The sequence below is a fragment of the Symphalangus syndactylus genome, chromosome 7 (genome assembly GCF_028878055.3).
Source record: "Symphalangus syndactylus isolate Jambi chromosome 7, NHGRI_mSymSyn1-v2.1_pri, whole genome shotgun sequence".
NCBI classification, from domain to species: domain Eukaryota; kingdom Metazoa; phylum Chordata; class Mammalia; order Primates; family Hylobatidae; genus Symphalangus; species Symphalangus syndactylus.
The window spans coordinates 27,645,825-27,668,192 of NC_072429.2; the positions used below are offsets into that span (position 1 = coordinate 27,645,825).

General features: G+C 36.0%; 1 protein-coding gene across 4 annotated transcripts in view; it reads left to right on the top strand.

The window, feature by feature from the left end:
* The window catches only part of RNF145 (ring finger protein 145), a 50,362-nt gene that overhangs the window by 8,949 nt on the left and 19,045 nt on the right, over positions 1-22,368 (top strand). For all 4 annotated transcript variants that reach the window (XM_055285424.1, XM_055285425.2, XM_055285423.1 and 1 more), the window contains 2 exons: positions 6,158-6,266; positions 17,633-17,724. In XM_055285424.1, the coding sequence (XP_055141399.1) occupies positions 6,158-6,266; positions 17,633-17,724 (201 nt within the window). The remainder of the gene's footprint in view (positions 1-6,157; positions 6,267-17,632; positions 17,725-22,368) is intronic.

Sequence of the window (22,368 nt, forward strand, 5' to 3'; positions counted from 1 at the left end):
AAAACCGTGGTTGAGAGTTCCTACAATCCTATATTCTTATCAAAACAGCCTGTTACCACACATATTTTGGCTATTCCAATAGGTAGAAAAATTGATTTTTTTAACTCAGTGTAGTTTTAGTTTGCATTTCTATTATGAATGAATTGAACATACACATACTGAAGAAAAACCTGTATTTTCTCTTCTGAGAGTTGTCAGTTTATATACCCTGCCCACTTTTCTGTGAGATTCTTTTTTTACCAATTTGTGGGAATTTGGTATACATTAGGGAAATTAATCCTTTGTGATAAATTGAAAATAGTTTTTCCAGTTTCAACTCAGTGATTTTGCTTATGATTTTTTACATTTAGAAGGTTTTTAAGCTTTAGTATTTTGAGTCAATTAGAAAAGCCTTCTTTATTCTTGAGTTTATAAAGAATTCTGTTGTGTTTTATCTTACTATTTTTGTGGTTTTATTTTTACATTTAAATCTTTGCTTCATTTATCTGTATGAATAGTGTTATAGGTATAATTTTATTTTTTCTAGATAACCACACAGTCGTCCTCACCTATTTGTTTAGTCCATTTTTTTCTCATATACTGAATTCTCACATATATTTTGTTTCATTTTTGAACTTCTCTTCCTTTAGTCTGTCTGTTTGTGAACTATTAACATGCTGTCTTGTTTGTTGAGGGTTTAGATTATATTTTACTATCTGATAGGGTTAGTCCCTTCAGTTTTCTTTATTTCCTCCTCTGAGCTTTTTTTTTATGGTTAGTTTTCTATGTGAATTTAAGAATTGTCTCAAAATTGTCTAGGTCTCATTCCAAAAACAAAGCAACCCATTTGATTTTTTTTAAATTTAGATTGCATTATTACTAATTTCGGGGGGCGGGTGGGGAGGATGGGTTCTTGCTGTGTTGCCTAGGCTGGCCTGAAACTCCTGGGCTCAAGTGATCCTCCTGCCGCAGCCCCCTGACATTTATTGTTTCTAGGTATTTTATCCTTTTTATTGCTATTGTAAGTGGGAGTTTTTCCCCCTTTATATCTTCTAATTGTTTGTAATTAAGGAGCTTAAAAATTAAGGGAGGGAGCAATAAAGTTTGTATTTAATGGAATGTAATTGTGTCTTCAAACTTAGAAGCTTTCCAGGGTGGGTTCTGCTGAAAGAGAAGTGACTGTCCACTGTTTTTTGGAGTGTAGGATAGGAAAAGATAAATAGAAGTAATATTGGTAAGGTAGAATAGGGCTTTTGTGAAGAATCCTGAATACATAACAGTAGATATTGTGTTTAATTCTATAGGTCGTGGTGGGTCAGTGGGGATTTTAGAGCAGATGAGCTGCATTTTAAGATTGATTAGGCAGCGTTTTATAGGATGATGGATTGGGGAGGGGAGAAACTGGAGGTAAGAAGACCAGTTGGGATTTTAGGCAAGAGGTAATGAGAGCCAGAACTGACAAGGTAGAAATTAGAAAGGAAGCAATGGATGTGAAAATCCTATTGAAACTACCATCACTAAAATCATTAGTGAATTAAAATGTAAAATTCAAGCCTCATTTATGTCCTAATTCTACAGACTTTTCTATGTTTATGGAGCTGTTTGCTACTTCCTCTTTCTTGAAAGTGTTTTTTTTTTTCCTAATTTTTCTCCTAACTCCCTGACCATTGCTTCTGATTCTTTTGATTTGTTTTCTTTAGACTTCTCAACTGTTGATATTGCTCACAATTTGTGTTTAATTTTAATCTTTTGTTGTTTGGGTGACTCCACGTAGTTTGGGCTGTAAATCTCTGTCTCCACTTTACACTTTTTTGACCACTGTAGTCTGGAGTTGATGTTCTTCCTCTGTGATTCCATGGAACCAGTTCACATCTTACCATAGCAATTATTATGCTGCATTCTAAGGGTCCATATGCTTATCTATTTTCCCAACTGTTAATAGATTGTGAGCTCCTTTAAGGTAAGAAGGGGGTTGTTTATTATCTCAGTATTCCCAGCACCTAGCTGGTGTCCAATAATGAATGAATTTTATATATATGTATGTATGTACGTGACAGGGTCTCACTCTTGCCCAAATTGGAGTGTAGTGGTGTGATTATGGCTCACTGCAGTCTCAGACTCCTGGGCTCAAGTAACCCTTAGCTGCTGTAGTAGCTGGTACTACAGGCATATACCAAGGTCTTGTTTTGTTACCCAGACTAGTCTCAAACTCCTGGTCTAGAGTGATCCTCCTGCCTCAGCCTCCCAGAATGCTAGGATTACAGATATTAGCCACTGTGACCAGCCCTGAATGAATGAATTTTGAATTACTTCTTAGACATTTCGACCTAAATAGCCTATGGACATTTCAGCTTGTTGTCAATCACTGAACTCTTTTTCTCACCTCAGAAGTCTTTCTCCTGCTGTGTTTCCTGTCTTAATAGCAGAGCTGTCTTCTTGATTACCCAAGCTAGAAACGTCAGATCTTCACTTCCTTGTTCTCAACTACTCACCCATAGATAACCACTAAGACCTATTTAAATATGTATCTCATGGCTGACTGGCAGCTCCATACCCAAAGCCACTGTTACAATCCAGGCTGTCATCTTACCTCTGGTCCTGCTGTTTACCCTACAACTACCATAATGTTTAAATAGCAGAAATTATTAGATTCATCAGTGTTGTTTTAAGCAAGTCATCATTTTTATTTTTTATTCTTTTTTCTGTTCTCAGAGTCTGTTCCCATAGGTCATTATTTCTTTTATTTATTTATTTAGAGATAGGGTCTCACTGTCGCCCAGATTGGAGTGCAGTGGTACGATCGTAGCTCACTGCAGCATCAACCTTCTGGGCTCGTGTGATCCTCCCACCTCAGCCTCCTCAGTAGGTGGGACCACAGTTGTGTGCCACCACACCTGACTAATTTTTTGTATTTTTTTGTAGAGACAGGAATTTGCCGTGTTACCCAGGCTGGTCTCGAACTCCTAAGCTCAAGTGATCTTCTGCTTTGGCCTCCTAAAGTGCTGGGATTACAGATGTGAGCCAACACATCCAACCCTTATTTTTTATAGAGACAGGGTCATGCTCTGTCACCCAGACTGGCATGTAGTAGTGCAATCATAACCTCACTGTAACCTTGAATTCCTGGGCTCAAGTGATCCTCCCACCCCAGCCTCCCGAGTAGCTGGGATTATAGGTGTGCACCACTACACCTGGCCTAGGTCATCATTTTTAAATTCTACTGGTCTTGCTTTTTAATTAAAAATTGCTGTGTATAATTTAAAAACTAACAGCTTTGCCATTATCAACTTAGTTTGTTATGGATCGTTTGGTTAATGCTGTAGAGTGAGTTGTGATGCATGTTTGTGTCAATAGTATTTTTGGCTTGCATTTTTTAAATTGTTAGATTATATATACATCGTAGTTCAGATGGTTCATTCATACTGCTCTCATAGTTAGTATTCATCATCTCTCAAAGTTTTCTTACGCAAATATTTTGTTATCACAGTTATTTTTCCACTGGAATATGAAAATGGGGTATAGATGAGCAATGGTGCTTTTGTTGTTTTGGTTTCTGTTCTCTTACCTCACCTAAATAGATGTTGAAGAATTTGAGAACCATTAGCTAAGTCTAAACTCTTGATTATTGTATTTAGGCTTTATATTGAGGCTTTAGCTGCTAGTTCTTTCAGCATCCTCTCCCAATCTTTCTGTTAACATCAAATTCTAGTCCAACCTACAGAATTTACTGTCCCCTGAAAATTATGCTTTTATGGTTTTCATGCTTGCTGTTCTCTTTTCCTAGAATGTTTGCTTTTCTTCTTAGTCTGGTAAAGAACCATTCAGCTTTTGAGATGCAAGTCAAGCTTAATCACTTAACCATAGCCCTTCTAATGTTCATTTATTATAGCATCAATTTTGTCTAATAATTACTTTTGTCCATGCTTATCTTTTCACTAGATTATTATTCACATTAATTTTGGATCTTCCATGTCTAGGAATGCAAGTGGGTCATACTTTACACATAATAATCTTGATTGAATGACTGGATAATTGAAGGAATGGATGAAATGAATATGTTTGATCTAGAAGATTTGGCCGCTGATTTTATATGCGATATATAGGAGAAAGAAAAGACAAGATCGTTCTGGAAAGGAAAATGACAGTTTCGTTAAAAGAGAGTTTAAGGAGAAGTTTCATGTAATAGACATTAGAAAATCCTTCAGCTACAATCAGTGGAAATGCTTAGTAACTATATTACATATCCTTTAAAATACCTCTAAAGTCATTTGAAATAGGGGTTAACAAAATTGGAGAAATTATTTTAAGAAATAAAGAGTAAATAAAAATACTTATCTCTGGCTTTTGATGGACTGTCCTTGCAGTTAGGACGTGTAGGAAATCCTCAGTTCTATTTCTTTAGTCCCAAACATGCTCATGTTTTCTTAGCTTTTGGCATGATTGATTCAGCATGAGAGAGGCAATAGGGGATAAGTAGGAGTACCTGTGCCTTAATAAAGATTCGTAAATTAAGTGGAGGATGGTTATAGAAGAGTAGACTGGGTCCAGATTGTGTAAGACTAGAATGTCAGGTTCATAACTTTTAGAGCAGGAGAATTGTCAAGTAAAAGTGATGGTGTTAGGAATATTACCCTGGTGATTAAGTATATCAGGGGTGTCCAGTCTTTTGGCTTCCCTGGACCACATTAGAAAAAGAATTGTCTTGGGCCACACATAAAATATGCTAACACTAGTGATAGCTGGTGAGCTTAAAATTGCAAAAAAAAAAAAAAAAAACTCATAATATTTTAAGAAAGTTTATGAATTTGTGTTGGGCTACATTCAAAGCCATCCTGGGCCACATGCAGCCCATGGGCTGTGGGTTGGACAAGCTTGAAGTATAGGGTATACAAAAATAGAGACTGAAAGAAGGATGGTAGTATACTGTGCATTGCAGAGCAGATTAGGATATGAGACATAGAGATTGGAATGGAAGGGTAACACATGAGAGGAATTTATCAAGGAAGGCTCAGCAGGACTTGATGATAAGAGAGAAAAGATGACAGGTTTTGAGTCACTTTGAGTTACTTTGTTGAGGGAGGAGGTGGGGAGCACAGTTTGTACTTGTTGAATATGAGAACATTTAAGTGGAATATAAGGTGTCATGAGATGGGATGTCTACTTAGACTAAGAAATGAGGATATGTTTTTGCATGTATAATAAGTTATCAGTAACTTTGTTGATAACATTTCTAGAAGAGATGCTGATATTTGAAGTTACAAAATATGTTGTTTGCACTAGGTACTTTATATATAGAGAAAAACAGTTGTTTAGGAACCAAATTTCCAGTGTTTATTGGAAAGGGTGAAAAGAAATGAAGGGGAGAAGTTAGAGGGTAAGAGGAAATCCATATCAACAAACCCAAAGAGTAACAACGTTTTGATGGTAGTTGCCTGGATATTGGGGATCAAAAATAAGCAGGGTGTCTTAGATATGATAAGTAGGCAATTGTTGACTTCCAACTTTCTTTAGAGCAAACAAGGGGGTTTGTAAAGGGATTGTAGATGGTAAAGGGAAGAATAGATGCTTAGAAAATAGAGGCATTGGGTATAGATCTTTTCAAACATTTGACAGTGGAATGAGAAAAATAGTTAATAGGAAAAAAATCGCTGTGAAAAGAAGTTTTTTTTTTTTTTCTCAAGATGGGTAAAAGCCCTGCACATTCTTTGAAACAAAGGTAAGGAGTGATGTCAGGGGGAACGACTGAAAGTATAGAAGATAGAGAGTCTTCACGGGTTGGAGAAATAAGGTCTTGAATCACATGGAAGGGGCAGCCTTGGAAAGAGACATTAAGACACCCGGTTTTTCCTCTGGTACTAGAAAGAAAGAGAGAATTGGCATAAAACAAGTAAGTTGATATCAAGGAAAGTTAGATGATGAAAGGAGTTGTGTTACACATTTGTGTGATATATTTGATTATTAGAGAAATCTACAAAAGAAGTGAAAAACACAATATGTTTTCAACAACAAAAAATCCATAGTGGTGTCACTATGCTAAACTTACTTTGGTAAGTACAATAAAAAACCTCAGAAAGTACTGAAACCTATTTGGAAAATTATTTATCTCAAGCCCTTTCTTTTATTGTAATTAATTGGGAAACTAAATTAAAATTGTATTTTATTTATCTTTCTGCTACAGGTTATATCTTAAGTGTGGTGCTGCTAACATTGCCCAGGCAGCATCTGGTTCAGCTTTATCTATATTTTTTGACGGCTGTGCTCCTCTATGCTGGACATCAAATTTCCAGGTAAGAATATGACCCCATTTTTGAAATGTATGACTGAATTTAAAGTTTTCTTTTGCCAATAAAATACTTTTCATGAACACTGTTAAGTAAAGCTAAGGCTTTGGTAGGTCCAAAACTGGTTTGATACTCATTTTCCAAATCTTACACAGGATTAATAGCTGGTTTATGCTGACATTTTATTTCTGCTTTTAAAAACAAGCTTAACATGAAACAAGCCTTAAGGTTATGTTTATAAAGATATCCTTGAACTGGCTGGGCGTGGTGGCTCAGGCCTATAATCCCAGCGCTTTGGGAAGCGGGTGGATCACCTGAGGTCAGGAGTTCTGGACCAGCCTGGCCAACATGGTGAAACCTGGTCTCTACTAAAAATACAAAAATTAGCCGGGCGTGGTGGCGGGCACTTGTAGTCCCATCTACTTGAGAGGATATCCTTGAACTTTCCTGTATTGCCTGATAAAAGAACTTCTAAAAGTAGGGTGTAGGAGCATTTTAACAATTATAGACTTCATTACTTTAGGAAATCAATTTATGATGTATAAGAATCAGCATAAGATGCAGCCATGTGGAGTGAATGATTGATATACATTATCTTGTGAGGTTGATTGTATAGCTAAACTTCTATCTCTTTAGCCATATTGTCTGTGTACCTAAGTCTGCTAGATCTAAATTTTAAGACTTGGGTCTGCCAATGAATATGAACTTCCTACTTTGAAACAGAATGTTAAAATATAGGTGGACCAAAAGTTACACTATAAAGCAGTGGGTTGGAATATATTTTGGAGGTATAATTTCTTTTGAAACTTAAATTTTATAATTTTTGATAGAAAGGTATTTACCATATTAAAATATATTCCCAATTCTAAGAGGAGTGACCTTGCATATAGTACAAGCCATAATAAGAGTCTGAAACAGATTTTGGGGTAGTCAAAATTTAATCTTAGAGGTAGCATTTTTACATTATTAGAATTACGTTGTTGAGTTTTTAAAAACATTAACTTTTTCTGATTGTAAAATTATGGTGCTCACTATAGACAATTTTTGGAAAATACAGAAAATGTAAAGGCATTTAATAATCGTCTGAAATTATACCACCCAGAGATAGATGTGTTAATATTCTGGTACTTTCAGTTTTTAAAATACTGTTCAATTCTCACCACCTCTGTGGATATGAAAGGATGAGAATAACTAAAATCACTGGGTTTTTCGCCTCTCTTGTTGAAACAGGACCACCAGTTCTCTTTAATGTTTTGTCTAATTCTCAAAGTCCCAGGGTGTTTCCCAGAAGCTTACTCTTCTTGCATTTTCCTCCTTTATTCCTTCCTGGTTGATTTTCTATGCTCAAAATGGTGCCTGGAGGATGCTGTCTTACTCTTTAACTTCTGCCACCATCCTGCCCAGGCTAGGTCCTGTGATGTCAAAGTTGCAAAATCTGGAGCTGGCAGAGTAGTGTTGCATTTCTTGCAATTCTCACAATGTTTAAATCAAGCTGTGTTCCCTTCAAGAATGGAGACAGTGACATTCCCCATTTTGCATGACAGAAGTATGTCACTGTGTCTTAGACTCCTTCATGAAAACAACTTAGACCTTGTCCTGTGGCATCCCTCTCCATAGAGCCAAACTAGGAGTCCAAGCACCAATACTGACACAGACATGATGGGTTTGTCATCCTAGTACCACCAGCCCCCACACCTCACACAGTCTGTTCCTGTGGCCTTACCCCGATACCTCTGAGTCTCAGCTCAGGCTGAGGATGGAGACACTTTCCCATCTTTGCTTACTCTTTTGTAAACAAAAATTGTATCTCTAGAGTGTAATGCAGTCATTAGGGTATACTGAGCTCTGGAGTAACTGTTCTGTTTTGTAAATGAGTGCCTGGGCACTTATTTTTCGATAGATGGGTGGTTTGGATAGGTTCAAATTCCAGGTTTCTTATTTACTGCTCCATAACCTTGGGGGTCATTTCCCAGAAGGATAAGCCTTAGTTTTTTCACCTTAAAGTGGTAATAATATCTTAAGGGGCTGTTGTAAGATCAAATAAGATAAGGTGTATAAAGCTCTTATCACAGTTTCTGACATAGTAAGTGCTTGGTGAATTCTTTTGTCTTGTTTTTATCACATAGCAATGTTTTGTGAGCATTTTCTCGTTGTTAATCTTTAAAAAATGATTTTTAAATGGTATTTTATGTATAGCCATATAATATCTTTCTAGAGTTGATAGGATTTTGTTGATTAATTAAGAAAATATCAAAGTTGAAGGTAGACCTATTAATATTGTTGCTTTTATTATAGCTACAATTCTGGGTAAAAAACTGTGAGCCTGCCCTTTCTCATGGTTTTTCCATTTCCATTTGCATTTGTGGTGTAGTGATGGCTAAAACCATGTAGTTCTGTTTTTATCTACAGTGCTATGCTCCCGTGGTATCATGAGAGTTTGATTCTAGGACCTCCTGAGGATACCAAAATCTGTGGATGCTCAAATACTGATAGTATTTGCATGCAACTTTTGTACACTCCCTTCCATGTACTTTAATTCATCTCTGGATTATTATAATACCTAATACAATGCAAATGCTATGTAAATGATTTTTTATACAGTTTTTATACTGTATTCTTCAGGGAAAAATGACAAAAAAAAGTCTGTACATGTTTACTCCAATTGCAGTTTTTTTTTTTCTGAATATTTTCGATTCTTAGTTGGTTGAATCTACAGATGTGGAACCCAGTGAATATGGAAGGCTGACTGTATTACCAATCCAGGCATTTCTAGAGAGGTCAGGATTCTGGTATATAAGGAAAAAGGGGACCTAAGTTGTTTCAGAGGTAAAGAAAGGATTTTTTCTGACCACTCTTGTGGCTTTTTGAGCTTTTTAGTTTCAGTTTATGAAAATGACTTTTTCTAATGTTTCAAGTTTATTTTCATTACTAGGAAATTAAAGCTTATTTTAAATAATAGAATTTTATTTTATTTATTTTTATTTTATCTCAGCTCACTGCAACCTCTGCCTCCCAGGCTCAAGTGATTCTCCTGCCTCAGCGTCCTGAGTAGCTGGGACTACAGGCATGTGCCACCGTGCCCAGCTAATTTTTTGTATTTTTAGTAGAGATGGGATGGGGTTTTACCATGTTGGCCAGGCTGGTCTTGAACTCCTGACCTTGTGATCTTCCCACCTTGGCCTCCCAAAGTGCTGGGATTACAGGCACGAACCATCGTGTCCAGCCTCAATAATAGGATTTTATTGTTTTAATAAAATTTTATAGTAGGCAAAAATACTTCCTATTCTTATTTCATTTTGATTTTTTTAACGTTCCTTTGGGATTTACAGATGGAAAAAAAGGAAGTAGGCAAACAGCTAGGAAGGGACAATCCCAGACTTTAACTTGAATCCATGTTTTCACAATCTAGTTCATTCCACTTAGGTAGGCAGCATGGTTAGTGGAAAGGAAAATTAATTTTAGAATCAGACTTGATACATAATGTTTCCTTACCTAGTAAATATGTTACCTCAGCAAGTTACTTCTTTGAAATTGTAGACTAAGCTTGTCCAACTCCTGGGCTGCATGTGGCCCAGGATGGCTTTGAATGCAGGCCAACACAAATTCGTGAACTTTCTTAAAACATGAGATTTTTTTGCTTTTTTTTTTTTTTTGCTCATCAGCTATTGTGTGTTTTACGTGTGGCCCAAGACAGTTCTTCTTCCATTTAGGCTCAAGGAAACCGAAAGATTGGATACCCCTTTGTAGACAATGCCATCTTGTGGAGTTTGTTTTGATATAAAATGAATGAATTTCAAGATACGGCATATTTTAGTATTAATATTTTCCTCTTAGTATAATTTATACTATATGATAGTGTCTTACAAAAGGCTAGTAAAGATGTGTTATCCTTGAATTATTCATAACATATCACAGTTAATAAATACCAAGGTTTGAACATGTAACATTTGTAAGACATTGAGGTTGAAGGTTTTAGTTTAAAAAAAATAATGGTTCAGATTTCTGTGGAACTTCATAACCAAGTATCTTTTTTTTTTTTTTTTTTTTTTTTGAGATGGGTGTCACTGTGTCACCAAGGTTGCAGTGGAGTGGTGCAGTCATTGCTCACTGTAGCCTTGAACTCAAGCACCTCAGCCTCTTGAATAGCTGGGACTACAGGTATATGCCACCATGCCTAGCTAATAAAAAAATATTTTTTTGTGGAGATGGGTTTCTTGCTGTGTTGCCCAGGCTGGTCTTGAACTCCTGCCCTCAAGATAATCCTCCTGCCTCAGCCTCCCAAAGCTTTGGGATTACAGGTATGAGTCACTGTGCCTGGCCCCAGGTATTTTTTTTTAAGTAACAACTTTATCGAGATATTCACATACCTGATTAAAGTATATAGCTCAAGGGCCTTGTATGGTGGCTCACACCTGTAATCCCAGCATTTTGGGAGGCCAAGGCAGGCGGATTGCTTGAGCTCAAGAGTTGGAGACCAGCCTGGGCAACATGGTGAAACCCCTTCTCTACAAAAAATTAACTGGGTGTGGTGGCATGCACTTTTAGTCCCAGCTACTTGGGAGGCTGAGGTGGAGGATCGATTGAGCCTGGGAGGTTGAGACTACAGTGAGCTGGGATTGTGCCGCTGTGCTCCAGCCTGGTGACAGAACAAGACCCTGTTTCAGAAAATATATATGTATACAGCTCAGTGGTTTGTAGTACATTCACAGAGTTGTGCAAAACATCATCAAAATTCATTTTAGATTTTCATCACCCCAGAAAGAAACTTCATATCCATTAGCAGTCATTCTCTATTTCCCACCACCCTCCCTGCCCCTAGCCCTTGGCAACTGTCAGTCTGTGATCTGTCTTTTTTTATTGACCTTTTCTGGATATTTTATATGCACTGAATTTCACTTAGCATGTCTTCAAGGTTCATGCATGTTGCAGCATGTGTTGGTACTTATTTTCTTTTCCTGTCCGTATTCCATTGTATGGATGTATGTCACATTTTGTTTATACATCCAATTATCCATTGATGGACACTTGGATTGTTTCTATGTTTTAGCTATTATGAATAATGTTATGACAATTCATGTACAGGTTTTTGTGTAGACAAATGTTTTTATTTTCCTTGGACAAAGACCTCGGAGTGGAATTGCTGAATCATGTGGTGCCTATATTTAACCTTTTGAGAAACTGCTAGACTGTTAAAATGGCTGCAGTGTTTCACATTTCTACCAGCAGTGTATGAGGCTTCCAATTTCTCTACATTCTTGCCAGCACCCATTGTTGTCCTTTTTAGTGGAGCCATTACAGTGAGTGTGAAGAGGTACTTCATTGTGCTTTAGATTTGCATTTCCCTGATGGCTAATGAAGTTGAACATCTTTACATGTGTTCATTGACCATGTGTAAATATTGGAAAAATGTTTTCACATCCTTTGCTCAGTATTTAATTGGGTTATTTGTCTTTTTCTTGCTAAGTTGTAGGAGTTCTTTATATATTCTAGATACAAGTCCCTTATCAGATCTATGATTTGCAAATATATACAAGTCCCTTATCAGATCTATGATTTGCAAATATATACAAGTCCCTTATCAGATGTATGATTTGCAAATATATGCAAGTCCCTTATCAGATCTATGACTTGCAAATATATACAAGTCCCTTATCAGATCTATGATTTACAAATACATTCTTCCATTCACTGCAATCTGGTTATATCAAGGCATAGTTTATTATGCTCCTGAGAAGGAGAATCAGCACTTATAATAATTTTAACAATTAATTTGGTACTTAAAAAACTGGCTATATCCAGCCTCATTGGAAACAAGAAAAAAAAAAAAACCAGCTTATAGAAAAAGACATTAGCAAAAATTAATTTTCTAAATTGAAAATTTCATAAACTTTTGAAAAGTTGGGTTTCTGTTTTCCCTTATGTGTATTTACGTAATGAAGCTTATTATCCTGAAATGACTAAAAACTTGTTTAGAATATGTCTAGAATGGATATAGCTTGCAGTTCGGAAGAATTAAATGTCAGAGATTCATGGGTTCAGTCAATGTCATATAAATATTTAATATTAATATTCTAATTGAACTTAATAGAATTTGGTAAATGTCAGTTTACCAACTAGATAAATTGTTTTTTGTTTGTTTGTTTTTTGAGACGGAGTTTTGCTCTTGTTACCCAGGCTGGAGTGCAATGGCATGATCTCGGCTCACTGCAACCTCCACCTCCTGGGTTCAAGTGATTCTCCTGCCTCAGCCTCCCAAGTAGCTGGGATTACAGGTGCCCACCACCACGCCTGGCTAATTTTTTGTATTTTTAGTAGAGACGGGCTTTCACCATGTTGGCCAGGCTGTTCTTGAACTCAGGTGATCCACCCACCTTGGCCTCCCAAAGTGCTGGGATTACAGGCATGAGCTACCACGCCTGTTTTGTTTTTGTTTTGAGACGGAGTCTTGCTCTGTTGCCCAGGCTGGATTGCAATGGCGCAATCTTGGCTCACTGCAACCTCCACCTCCAGGGCTCAAGTGATTCTCCTGCCTCAGCCTCCCAAGTAGCTTGGATTGTTAAAATGAGTATTACCGTTTATATTTTAAACTTAATTTTGACAGGAATAAAAGTGACCAGTTTCACTGTGTGACATGTTTTCTGCTTTTGAACATTATCAAATACAGGCACTCAATATCTAGGAGGCCAGAAAGAAGCTAAAGAAAGGGTGTCAACAGTTTAAATAAACTGGGTAAATGAATTATTCAACTGCTAGCACAGTGCTGAGGGTATGGTAGGTATGTTTGTGTGCGTGTATGTGTGTTTAGTAGGCATATAAGGAAATACAGGTATTTGAACATCTGAGATTTCTTGTACCAAGTGGTGCTTCTTGTTGCCCATATTGCAAAAGATAACTTGGCACACCTCTTTGTTTTGTGTGAAAACAAGTTAGGTTTCTTTGGAATTAACGTTCTTTAAAAGCTTTAAGTAAATAGCCAGAATGTACAAGTTGTTCCTAGGTTGTCCAGTGTCTGAGTCAGATTGCTGAAGAGACTGTTACAATAAAGGTCTTTAATTAGCTGAAATGGTAAGCTACTAGGTTTTGTTCTTGGTACCCATTTATTTTTTGTAACATGTATACTTCTCTTTATAAGCAAGAATTTTTCTAATTGCAAGCTCTGAGGCCCTTTTCTTTTTCTTTCTTTCTTTTTTTTTGAGACAGGGTCTCACTCTGACCCAGGCTGGAGTACAGTGGTGCAATCTTGGCTCACTGCAACCCCTGCCCCTACCAGGTCCACACAATTCTCCCACCTCAGCCTCCCAAGTAGCCGGGACTGTAGGCATCAACACGCCCAGCTAATTGTTGCATTTTTTTTTTTTTTTGTAGAGACGGAGTTTCACCATGTTGTCCAGGCTGCTCTCCTGGGCTCAAGTGAGCCGCCTGCCTCGGCCTCCCAAAGTGCTGGGATTACAGGCTTGAGCTACTGTGCCCGGAGGCCCTTTTCATAGATCTTGTACATTCCTCGTGGCCCTTGTTTGAGTTAAAAGAGGGGAGGCTATTATACAGGACTAGGGAAGTAGATTTTTCAGTTTATTAGTGCCTTGGGGTGATTATCAGCCTTCCACAAGTGAAAAAACATTTAAGAAGGAAAATATTTTATTCAGTTATAAGTAGATTGGCAGGAATTCTTGTTTCTGAAGATCTTAAAACATTCTACCTTTTAAGTCTTCTGAAATGAAAAATTGTAATGCTTCTCTTGAATAACTCACCTGAGTCTTAAGAGAATCATATGATGTTGTTAAAAGTTAGAATTTTATGACTTTTGCCTTGAACTAATTTTTCACCTAAAATGACTCATGGAATTTTGGATAATTCTCACTTTGGATCCTTCTTATTTAGGCTTACTGTCTTGTTTTTCTTATGTTGTGAATGACCATCCCTCTTAGGACTGATTTACCAAGAATTCTCAATGCCAGCATGAGATAACCTGGAATTTGTGCATAAGTTAGATATAGAGATTTTTGTTAACACTGATTCTTATTTCAGTTCTTCTCTACAGTTTGGGATGGGATGCCCAGATCCTCCTTTTAGAAGTGACAGCTCCATGGTGGTTATGTGGCATACTAGGTAGTTTAGCTGTCACCAAAACCATTGTCTTGACTCTGGCACGCTAAGCTAAGCTGGCCTAAAGAGAGAGTCTGCAGGCTTTCTAGGCCTGGCTGTTTTTACTGAGGTGGGGCTTTTTCGTGAGTCAGCCAAATGGAGGATTTTGGAGGACTGTATTGAAAGAGAGGAATTGAGCAAAGGGGAAAGGTTCTAAGGGGCCTAGGGATGATATTAATTTTGAGGCTATGATGAATGATACAAAGACTCAAGTTGAACAGGAATGTGGGGGGCAGTACAGTACTGGAGAGCTAATCCTAGGATCCTGGAGGAGGACAAAGTAAGGAGAGCAAGTGGGAGGAAACCACTTAACATCAGGGCTGTCATTGTGGCCTAAAGGTTGATTATTTATTCTTCTGGAATGCGGACCTCCCTTAGTGTCCTATAATCACAGCAAATCGCAAAGTAATGAGTATAGAGAAAGCAAAAATAATTAAAAAGAAAATAATGGAAAGGATTACAAAGTTAAGACAAGGCTTAAGAAAGGAATGAAATATAGGGTTGGATAAAAGAAAATGAAATAGTTAAAACCTTTTGTAATAACCATATGAAATAGGAGAAGTAAAATAAGTAGTATTTAAGGTAAAAAAGTAAAAGGCAGATAGAAATATTATTAGTTAAATGAAAAAGTTAGAACCTAGAAATAGAGAATAAAAGATGTAATTTTTAAATATGCTGTGAATTTAAAATCTTTTTATGTATCAATAAAAAAGACTTTAAAATCCTCACAGCATTCTATATTTTTTCTTACAGCACTGATCATCATCATAATTAAATAATTATAGGACTAAGTATTTATCGCCCCTCCCTGTTTGTAAGTTGCATGCTAGCGTGGACTGTGCAGTATTAGCTGAGTCTAGCAGAGTGCCAGCATTTATGTATTCAGTAATTTCTTTTTGAGTTAAAAAGCAACAGAGAATGTTCGTTATCCCTAGAAATTTTGTCGTATGAAATTAGAATTTAAGGTAAGAAACTCTAAAGAAAGACAAAGAAGTTTTTAAAAAGAGGATAAACTAATGTAGGCTATGAAAAAATGCAGAACAATTAACAAATGTCTCAGCAATCAGAAATTCTAGCATGATGTTTAGTTTGCTGAGCTTTATTATAAAATCTCAATAATATGTGACAAAACCAAACAGTGGAAAGAAAACATGGTAGGGACCTCAATTCTTCTGTCTTTTCTTGTCCCTCACGAAGAGATACTTGGGACTGAGGCCGTTCTAGGGCACTTTGTGGCTTTCTCCTTGGGGATAGTGCTCTTGGAGCTGACCTCTCTCGCTTTTCTAATGTAAAATTCCTATAAAATTAATCGTTTTAAAGTGAGCGGTTCAGTGGCATATAGTACATTCATAATGTTGTGCAGCTGTCACCTTTATCTGATTCTAAAACATTTTCATCACCCCAAAACAAAACTCAGTACTCATTAAGCAATTACTCTCATCTCCCCTTCTCCCCAGCCCCTGGCAACCACCAATCTGTGTTTTGTCTATATGGATTTTCCCTGGCCCCTGTTTAAATTGTATCTGTTGGAGAGAGATATGCTATGACCAAGAAGAAATTATTGGGCTTTAAAGGTCTGGATAGTACTGACACTCAGAGTTGTATCTCTTTTAGGTATAAATTTATTTTTCAAATAGCATTTTAAAATACTTTGTATTAATAGTACTTATATATGCATTTTATTCTAATTTCATAATTCTTTTAATTTTTTAGTTTTCTAACTATATAATTCCATTGATGGTTACCTATAGTAATCAGATATTTATGTGTTATTTGCATTTGTGTCTTTCTACATGAAAACAAGGTTACTCAATATTGCACAGTTGACATTTTGGACTGGATAGTTTTTTGTTCTAGGGGCTAGCCTTTGCATTGAGGAATATTTAGCAGCATCTTTGGCCTTTACACACTAGGTGCTAGTAATACCTCTCCCCAATTGTGGCAACCAAAAATATTTCCAGACGTTGTAGAATATCCCCTCAGGAGCAAAATTGCCCCTTGGTTGACAACCACTGCATTACAATAATTCTTCTTGAGAATTTGGCTTTCTCTTTCAGTAGAAAGAGACAATTAATACATTACGTGTTAGAAACCATCATCTAAGAATGATAAAGGAGAATTGCTAGATCACCCATATAACTTAGTCATACATTTTTATAATCTCAGAAACTGTTTTAATTCTTTTAACAATTTTTAGTTTTAAGTTTTGATTCTTTTTTGGAAATACCCTTCCGGCTGATTGTGTAAGGGTCTTTCCTTGTTTGGCTATGCATTGCTAATGGAATTCCACTTGATTGCCTAATGGGAAGTCATTTCATGGAAAAAGTAAATACAGCCATATGAGTTTGTTTGGAAATACTTGAAATGTTCTCTTTTAAATACAATGAATAAAGCATTAAAAGTTGAAAAAAAAAGGGAAGAATTTTTTTACACAAACTTGCCTTCTTTGATGCCAAAAATACTTTAGACAAACTGTCTTCTAGTACTACCATTTAACTTACTGATAATAAACTAAATTCTCCCTGGTTGTGCTTCCCGCCTGTTTTCTGAGTGTGTAAAGGGTCTTTGGTTATTACTTAAAGCTTACTATTTCTCAGTAGTCACACGTTAAATGAGTTAAATTTTAAAAGGAATATTTTGTTTGATCTAAAATTTGCTTCAAAGTATGTAGCCTACTTAAATATTATAATTATCATCTTAGATTTCATATAGGGTTGAAAATGATAATTTTTAAGGATTGTACTCCTATCCCCCAGTTTTCTAACTAGTTTGTGGTTCTACTTGGGACTAATAAAATACAACTGGGGCCAAAACTTTGAGGGAAATAAGATGAGGGTGGGGTGATGGTGGTGGAAGATAGCCAAAAGAGGAGATATTTAGTGTAATATCACTAGATATCATTGGTTAGTGTAGTAGAGTTGAGAGAGATCACCTCTCAATTGGGTTTTTACAGGGCATAAAATATTTAATAAGGCCATGAGAAGAAAGAAAATTTCATAATGTGGAGCTTTGGCAGCTTTCTCTGTATGGTAAAATTCCATTTCCGTAAGTTGTGTCTGTTTCTAGTGCACAGAAAACAGATGAAGGCCATTTATATGTAATTCTTCATATCTAAATTTTTCCTTAGGTATGGAAAGGGGTATCATTAACATAATATGCTTTTATAAGCATATTGTGATTCTGCTAGGAATGTATCTAATATATACATTCTTACCAATTTTCTTATTTAGGGACTATGTGCGGAGTGAACTGGAGTTTGCCTATGAGGGACCAATGTATTTAGAACCTCTCTCCATGAATCGGTTTACCACAGCCTTAATAGGTAAGTATTATAAAAGAAAGTGTAGGTAGGAACCGACCAGTCTTACTAACTTATAAAATTCGTGCATGCTCATTTGTTTTTAAAACGGAATTCTCAAAAGTGATTCATGGTGACTTTTCCCACATATAACGATTGTTTAGTGGTTTTTTTTTAAAGTCTTCTTTTCCCCATGTATAGATTATGTATTTATAGTCATATTGTACATAGTGCACAATTGCTTGTGTTTTTTTTAAGGGTTTTTTAAGTATTTGAGAAGATTAATTTTTAAATAGAGCTGATTATTACTTTGAAAGATTAAAATGAAACACGTAATATCTTAAATTTACTTATTGCTGTTGAAAGCCATGACCTTATTGTCAAAAATAAATGTCCAGAAACATCAACAACTTGAGATGTGATTGAAATATTCAGGTAGCAGAATGTTAAAAATAGAAGTGTTGGCTAAGGCCTAAAAACAATATAGATACAATTTAAAGTGAAGTACCAGACCCCTGCTACCAGAGTGTACCATGCCAAAATGCAAAAAAGGAAGTGAGAGAAAACCTGTTTTGTGACTTTGAAACTCACCCATGTAGAAGGTGTTAAAAGGCCTAATATTAGAAATTAGAGGAGGATTTCTTCAGAGAGAACTCTTTTTTTCTGAAATACTTCGCCAGCCCTTTACACTAGAGGATTCACTGGGGGACCATTTCGGGAGTTATGTGCCTTGTGTGGTGAAGGGGGGAATGCTGTGGTGTTTGGTTACATGGATAAGTTCTTTAGCAGTGATTTCTGAGATTTTGGTGCATCCATCACCTGAGGAGTGTACACTGTACCCAATGTGCAGTCTTTTATCCTTCACCCACCTCTCACCTTTCCAGGAGGCCAGAATTCCACTATATCATTCTTGTGCCTTTTCAGCCTGCAAAATCTAAAACTACATTGTCCAAAACTAGCCACATGTGGCTGGTAAGCACTTGCAGTGTGGTGAATTGAGATTAAGGTGTGCTGTACGTGTAAAGCACATACTCAATTTCGAAGACTTGGTACAAACCAGGTTAACTTTTAATATGTCTTGTTAACTTTTAATATAGATTGAATGTCGTCTATATGATGATGTTTAGGATATGTTAGGTTATATAAAATATATTGTTGATTTCACTTGTTTCTTTTTACTTTTTGAAATGACACGAATAGAAAATTTAAAATTATATTTGGCTTACATTATAATTCTAATCTGATATAAAGGACTAGCAATAGGCTAGTTGCTTGTTGAGTGTTTTGACTGTGGAATGAAAATGACTTACAGGGTTTTCCTGTATCTTCTGATACAGGAAATTGTAGAGCAAAGGATATAAGTTTCTTGTGAACTAGACAAGGGCCCCAAAAGTCTGTGTAGGATTTTCTTAGGTCCTGTTCAAGAAGGCCTTTTAGAGGGATGAGAAGACCTCAACAGGGATTGACCTTCCAGATTCCCAGGAGCTGAGAAAAGAGCCAAAAATGGCCAGTTGAGGGTGTATACCAAGCACCAACGGTACTGCTGCAGGCGAGAGAGCCACAGTGGTAGGAACGGTTTCAGAAGAACCCATAAAAGTGTCCAGGGGAAAATAAATCAGTTTTAGATACCTCAAGTCTAGGAAGCACCAGTAACAACCACATCATTATAAGAGTCCAGTTAAGTAGGAACCTGCCTACTTCCCTCCCTCTCCTTCTTCTCTACCCACTTCAATCCTGGGTGGGTCAGAGAGAGGGGGAGAAGTGCTAGGTCAAAAGAGAGAAAGAAGCCAGCCACAGCCTGTCCATCTCCTCTCCCAATTGCAGGTTTTCTATCTTAAAGCATAAAGGTCAAAATTAATGCTTTCCCTAGAATGCCTGAACTCTAGAGTAAGGGATAAGTCTCAACTTTAAATCTGTTTGGAAGTTTCAGTTATTATTAAATTGAGAGAGTAACCTAAGCTAGAGTAGAGAAGTTATGGGACTTGCCTTGGATTTTATCTAGGGGCAGGAAAATCACTAATCTCCACAGAGTGGATTTTAAAAGACAGCAGAGGACAAAAATAATGTTGCTTTATAACTATCGTTATGAGTTGGCATATTTATTAACGGTAACATTCAATAATGAAAATATTTGCTAAGTTAGAAAGCTTGTAAAGTTTTACTTTATGATGGATATACTTGTATTATAAATATGAAGCATATTTCTTAAAACTCTTCTTATCAGTGGCCATGGTCTTCTGTTTACTTAAGATTCAACTTTCCAAAGTCCATAAACTATTAAGGAGCATGTTTTCTTCCAACTTAGATTTTAAAATAATTTTCTGGTGTTTTTCTTCATTTCAGTAACAAACTTTTTTGAAAAACTAGGTAATTTTAATATGCCATGATTTCTTAGGGTTGCCAACTTCTTGGAGATATTTCTAATAGTGGAATCCTGAAATCTAAAGAGTACATTGGGATTTTGGTTTATGCAGAGTTTAAAGTTGAAATAGGCAAATCAGAAGACAAACAACTTATTCTTTTGGAACTTCAGGGGAAATTCCACTAACAATATGACTCCTTCCTTCTTTTACCTCAGCAGGAGTAGTCTTCTCTTAAATATGCCATATGAGTCATATTCTTCTATGAAAGAAGATAAAGGGAGCCTGTAACCCCAGCACTGAGGACCACATGTGCTGGCATAGACTTAAGGGAATTTTCAGAGCTTGGAGGAAGTTTACATTGTGCTCAACAAGGACATTTAAGTTTCATAGCTATGAACACAGTGGAAGCCAGATCATTTGGTGGCCTCTTGTTTTCTATATAATTAGGAGTTTTTCTTTTCTTTCTGCCTTTATGATTATTTTTCACATTACTTTAGTATCAGTTTTTTAAAGGCCAAAATTAATGCTTTGTGAGATAAAATACCGTATGTATTTATGACATAGTAGATTGTTATAAGTGTTTGGTCTTATGTAAAAATGGTTGACATTTTTGTATTTGTCTAACACAGATTGAATTTTCCTTATTCAAAATGCTTGGGACCATAAATGTTTTGGATTTCTGATTTTTTTTTTACATTTTGGAATATCTGCGTTATATTGCTGTTTGGAAATCCTGAATCCCAAAATCTGAAATCCAGAATGCTCCAATGAGCATTTTCTTGGAGCATCATGTTAGATTTTAGGGCATTTTGGATTTTAGATTTTTGGATTAGGAATATTCAACATGTATATGGATAGAATACAAACAAGTCCCAAATTTTCATTTTGGTTTTCATTGACAAGAAGTGAGAGAATATGACTAATGATTCTAAATTAATCTGGAAAATAACATTCAGTAATCTCCAAGAAATTCTGAAAGGAGCAATGAGAGAGGACTTGTCCAATCAGTATGATGGAACAGGGTGGTACCATCATTAGAATAGATCACTGAAAACAAAAAGTAACAAGTTCTTATATAGACCTAAATGTGTAAAAGAGTTTGGAGTTTACTACAGTGGCATTTCAAATTAATGAGAAAGGAATGGATGATTCCAGTAGCCAGTTTTGAGATAACCAACTAAACACGTACAAAAAACAAACTTAGATCTTTATTTTCTTATTCCACAATAAATCAAATGTATTAATTTTTAAGTTAAAATTAAAAATTAGCTAAAAATTACTAAAAGAAAATACAGCTATTTGTATAATCTTGAGTGGGGTAGCCATGTAATAAGCCATGGCACTAAAGGTGGGTACCATTAAGAAAAAAAATGGTTTGACTATTTTCAATATATACTTTCATAAGAGAATAAAGTTATTTAAAATATTAAGACAAGGGACATATTAGAAAAATGCAATCGTGACTAAGGATTACTATTTCGATCAGGCGGTAGGATACATATTCTAGTAAAAAAAAAAAAAATGGGCAAAGAATGTGAACATTTCACCAAATAGTTGCAAATGTTTTTATATACTTATTGATAATGTTCAGTGCTGCTAGTAACCAACAAAATGCCAATTTAAAAAATTTGGGAAATATTCCCTGTTCTTCCCCTCTCTAAATTATACTCACTATGGCAAGTTAATAGAAAAATGGCCACATTATACACTGGTAAATTGTTGCTGGAGGGCAGTCTGACAGTGTGTCAAAGTCTTTAAAAATGTTTTTTTTTCTGATTCAGTAATTCCTAGCCTAAGAGAATATTAGGAAATGTGTTCCAAGTAGTTTATACAAGGATGCCATAATGTAAAAGCTTATTCACACAAAGCATTTTATAATTATGGAATATTTGGAAAAGGCTAAATGCAAATATCATGTCACATACATTCAGTGTACCCCAGGGTGTTCTTAGGGCTACCTTTGGGTTGTGGGATTTTAAGAAACTGAGAGTTTCCCATTTTGTTTCTCTGTATTTCTGAGTTTAATCTAATGATCATGCGTAATCCCTAGTAAGAAGAATTTATTTAGTTTTGAGTTTTAACTTATGATTTAGTTATTTGGGGCAGTTTACGTGGCCCTCCAAAAATAAAGATTAAAAAATTATCAGAACAAATATTGTTGCAGTATGATCTTGAACAAGTAATTATATCTTTTGGATTTTATGCTTTCACCTATAGACCAGAACAGTTAAATACTGAGTACCTTTGGAAAAGAAGCTATGTATAAACAGTAGCAACTGAATTGTCACAATACTGAATTAGACAT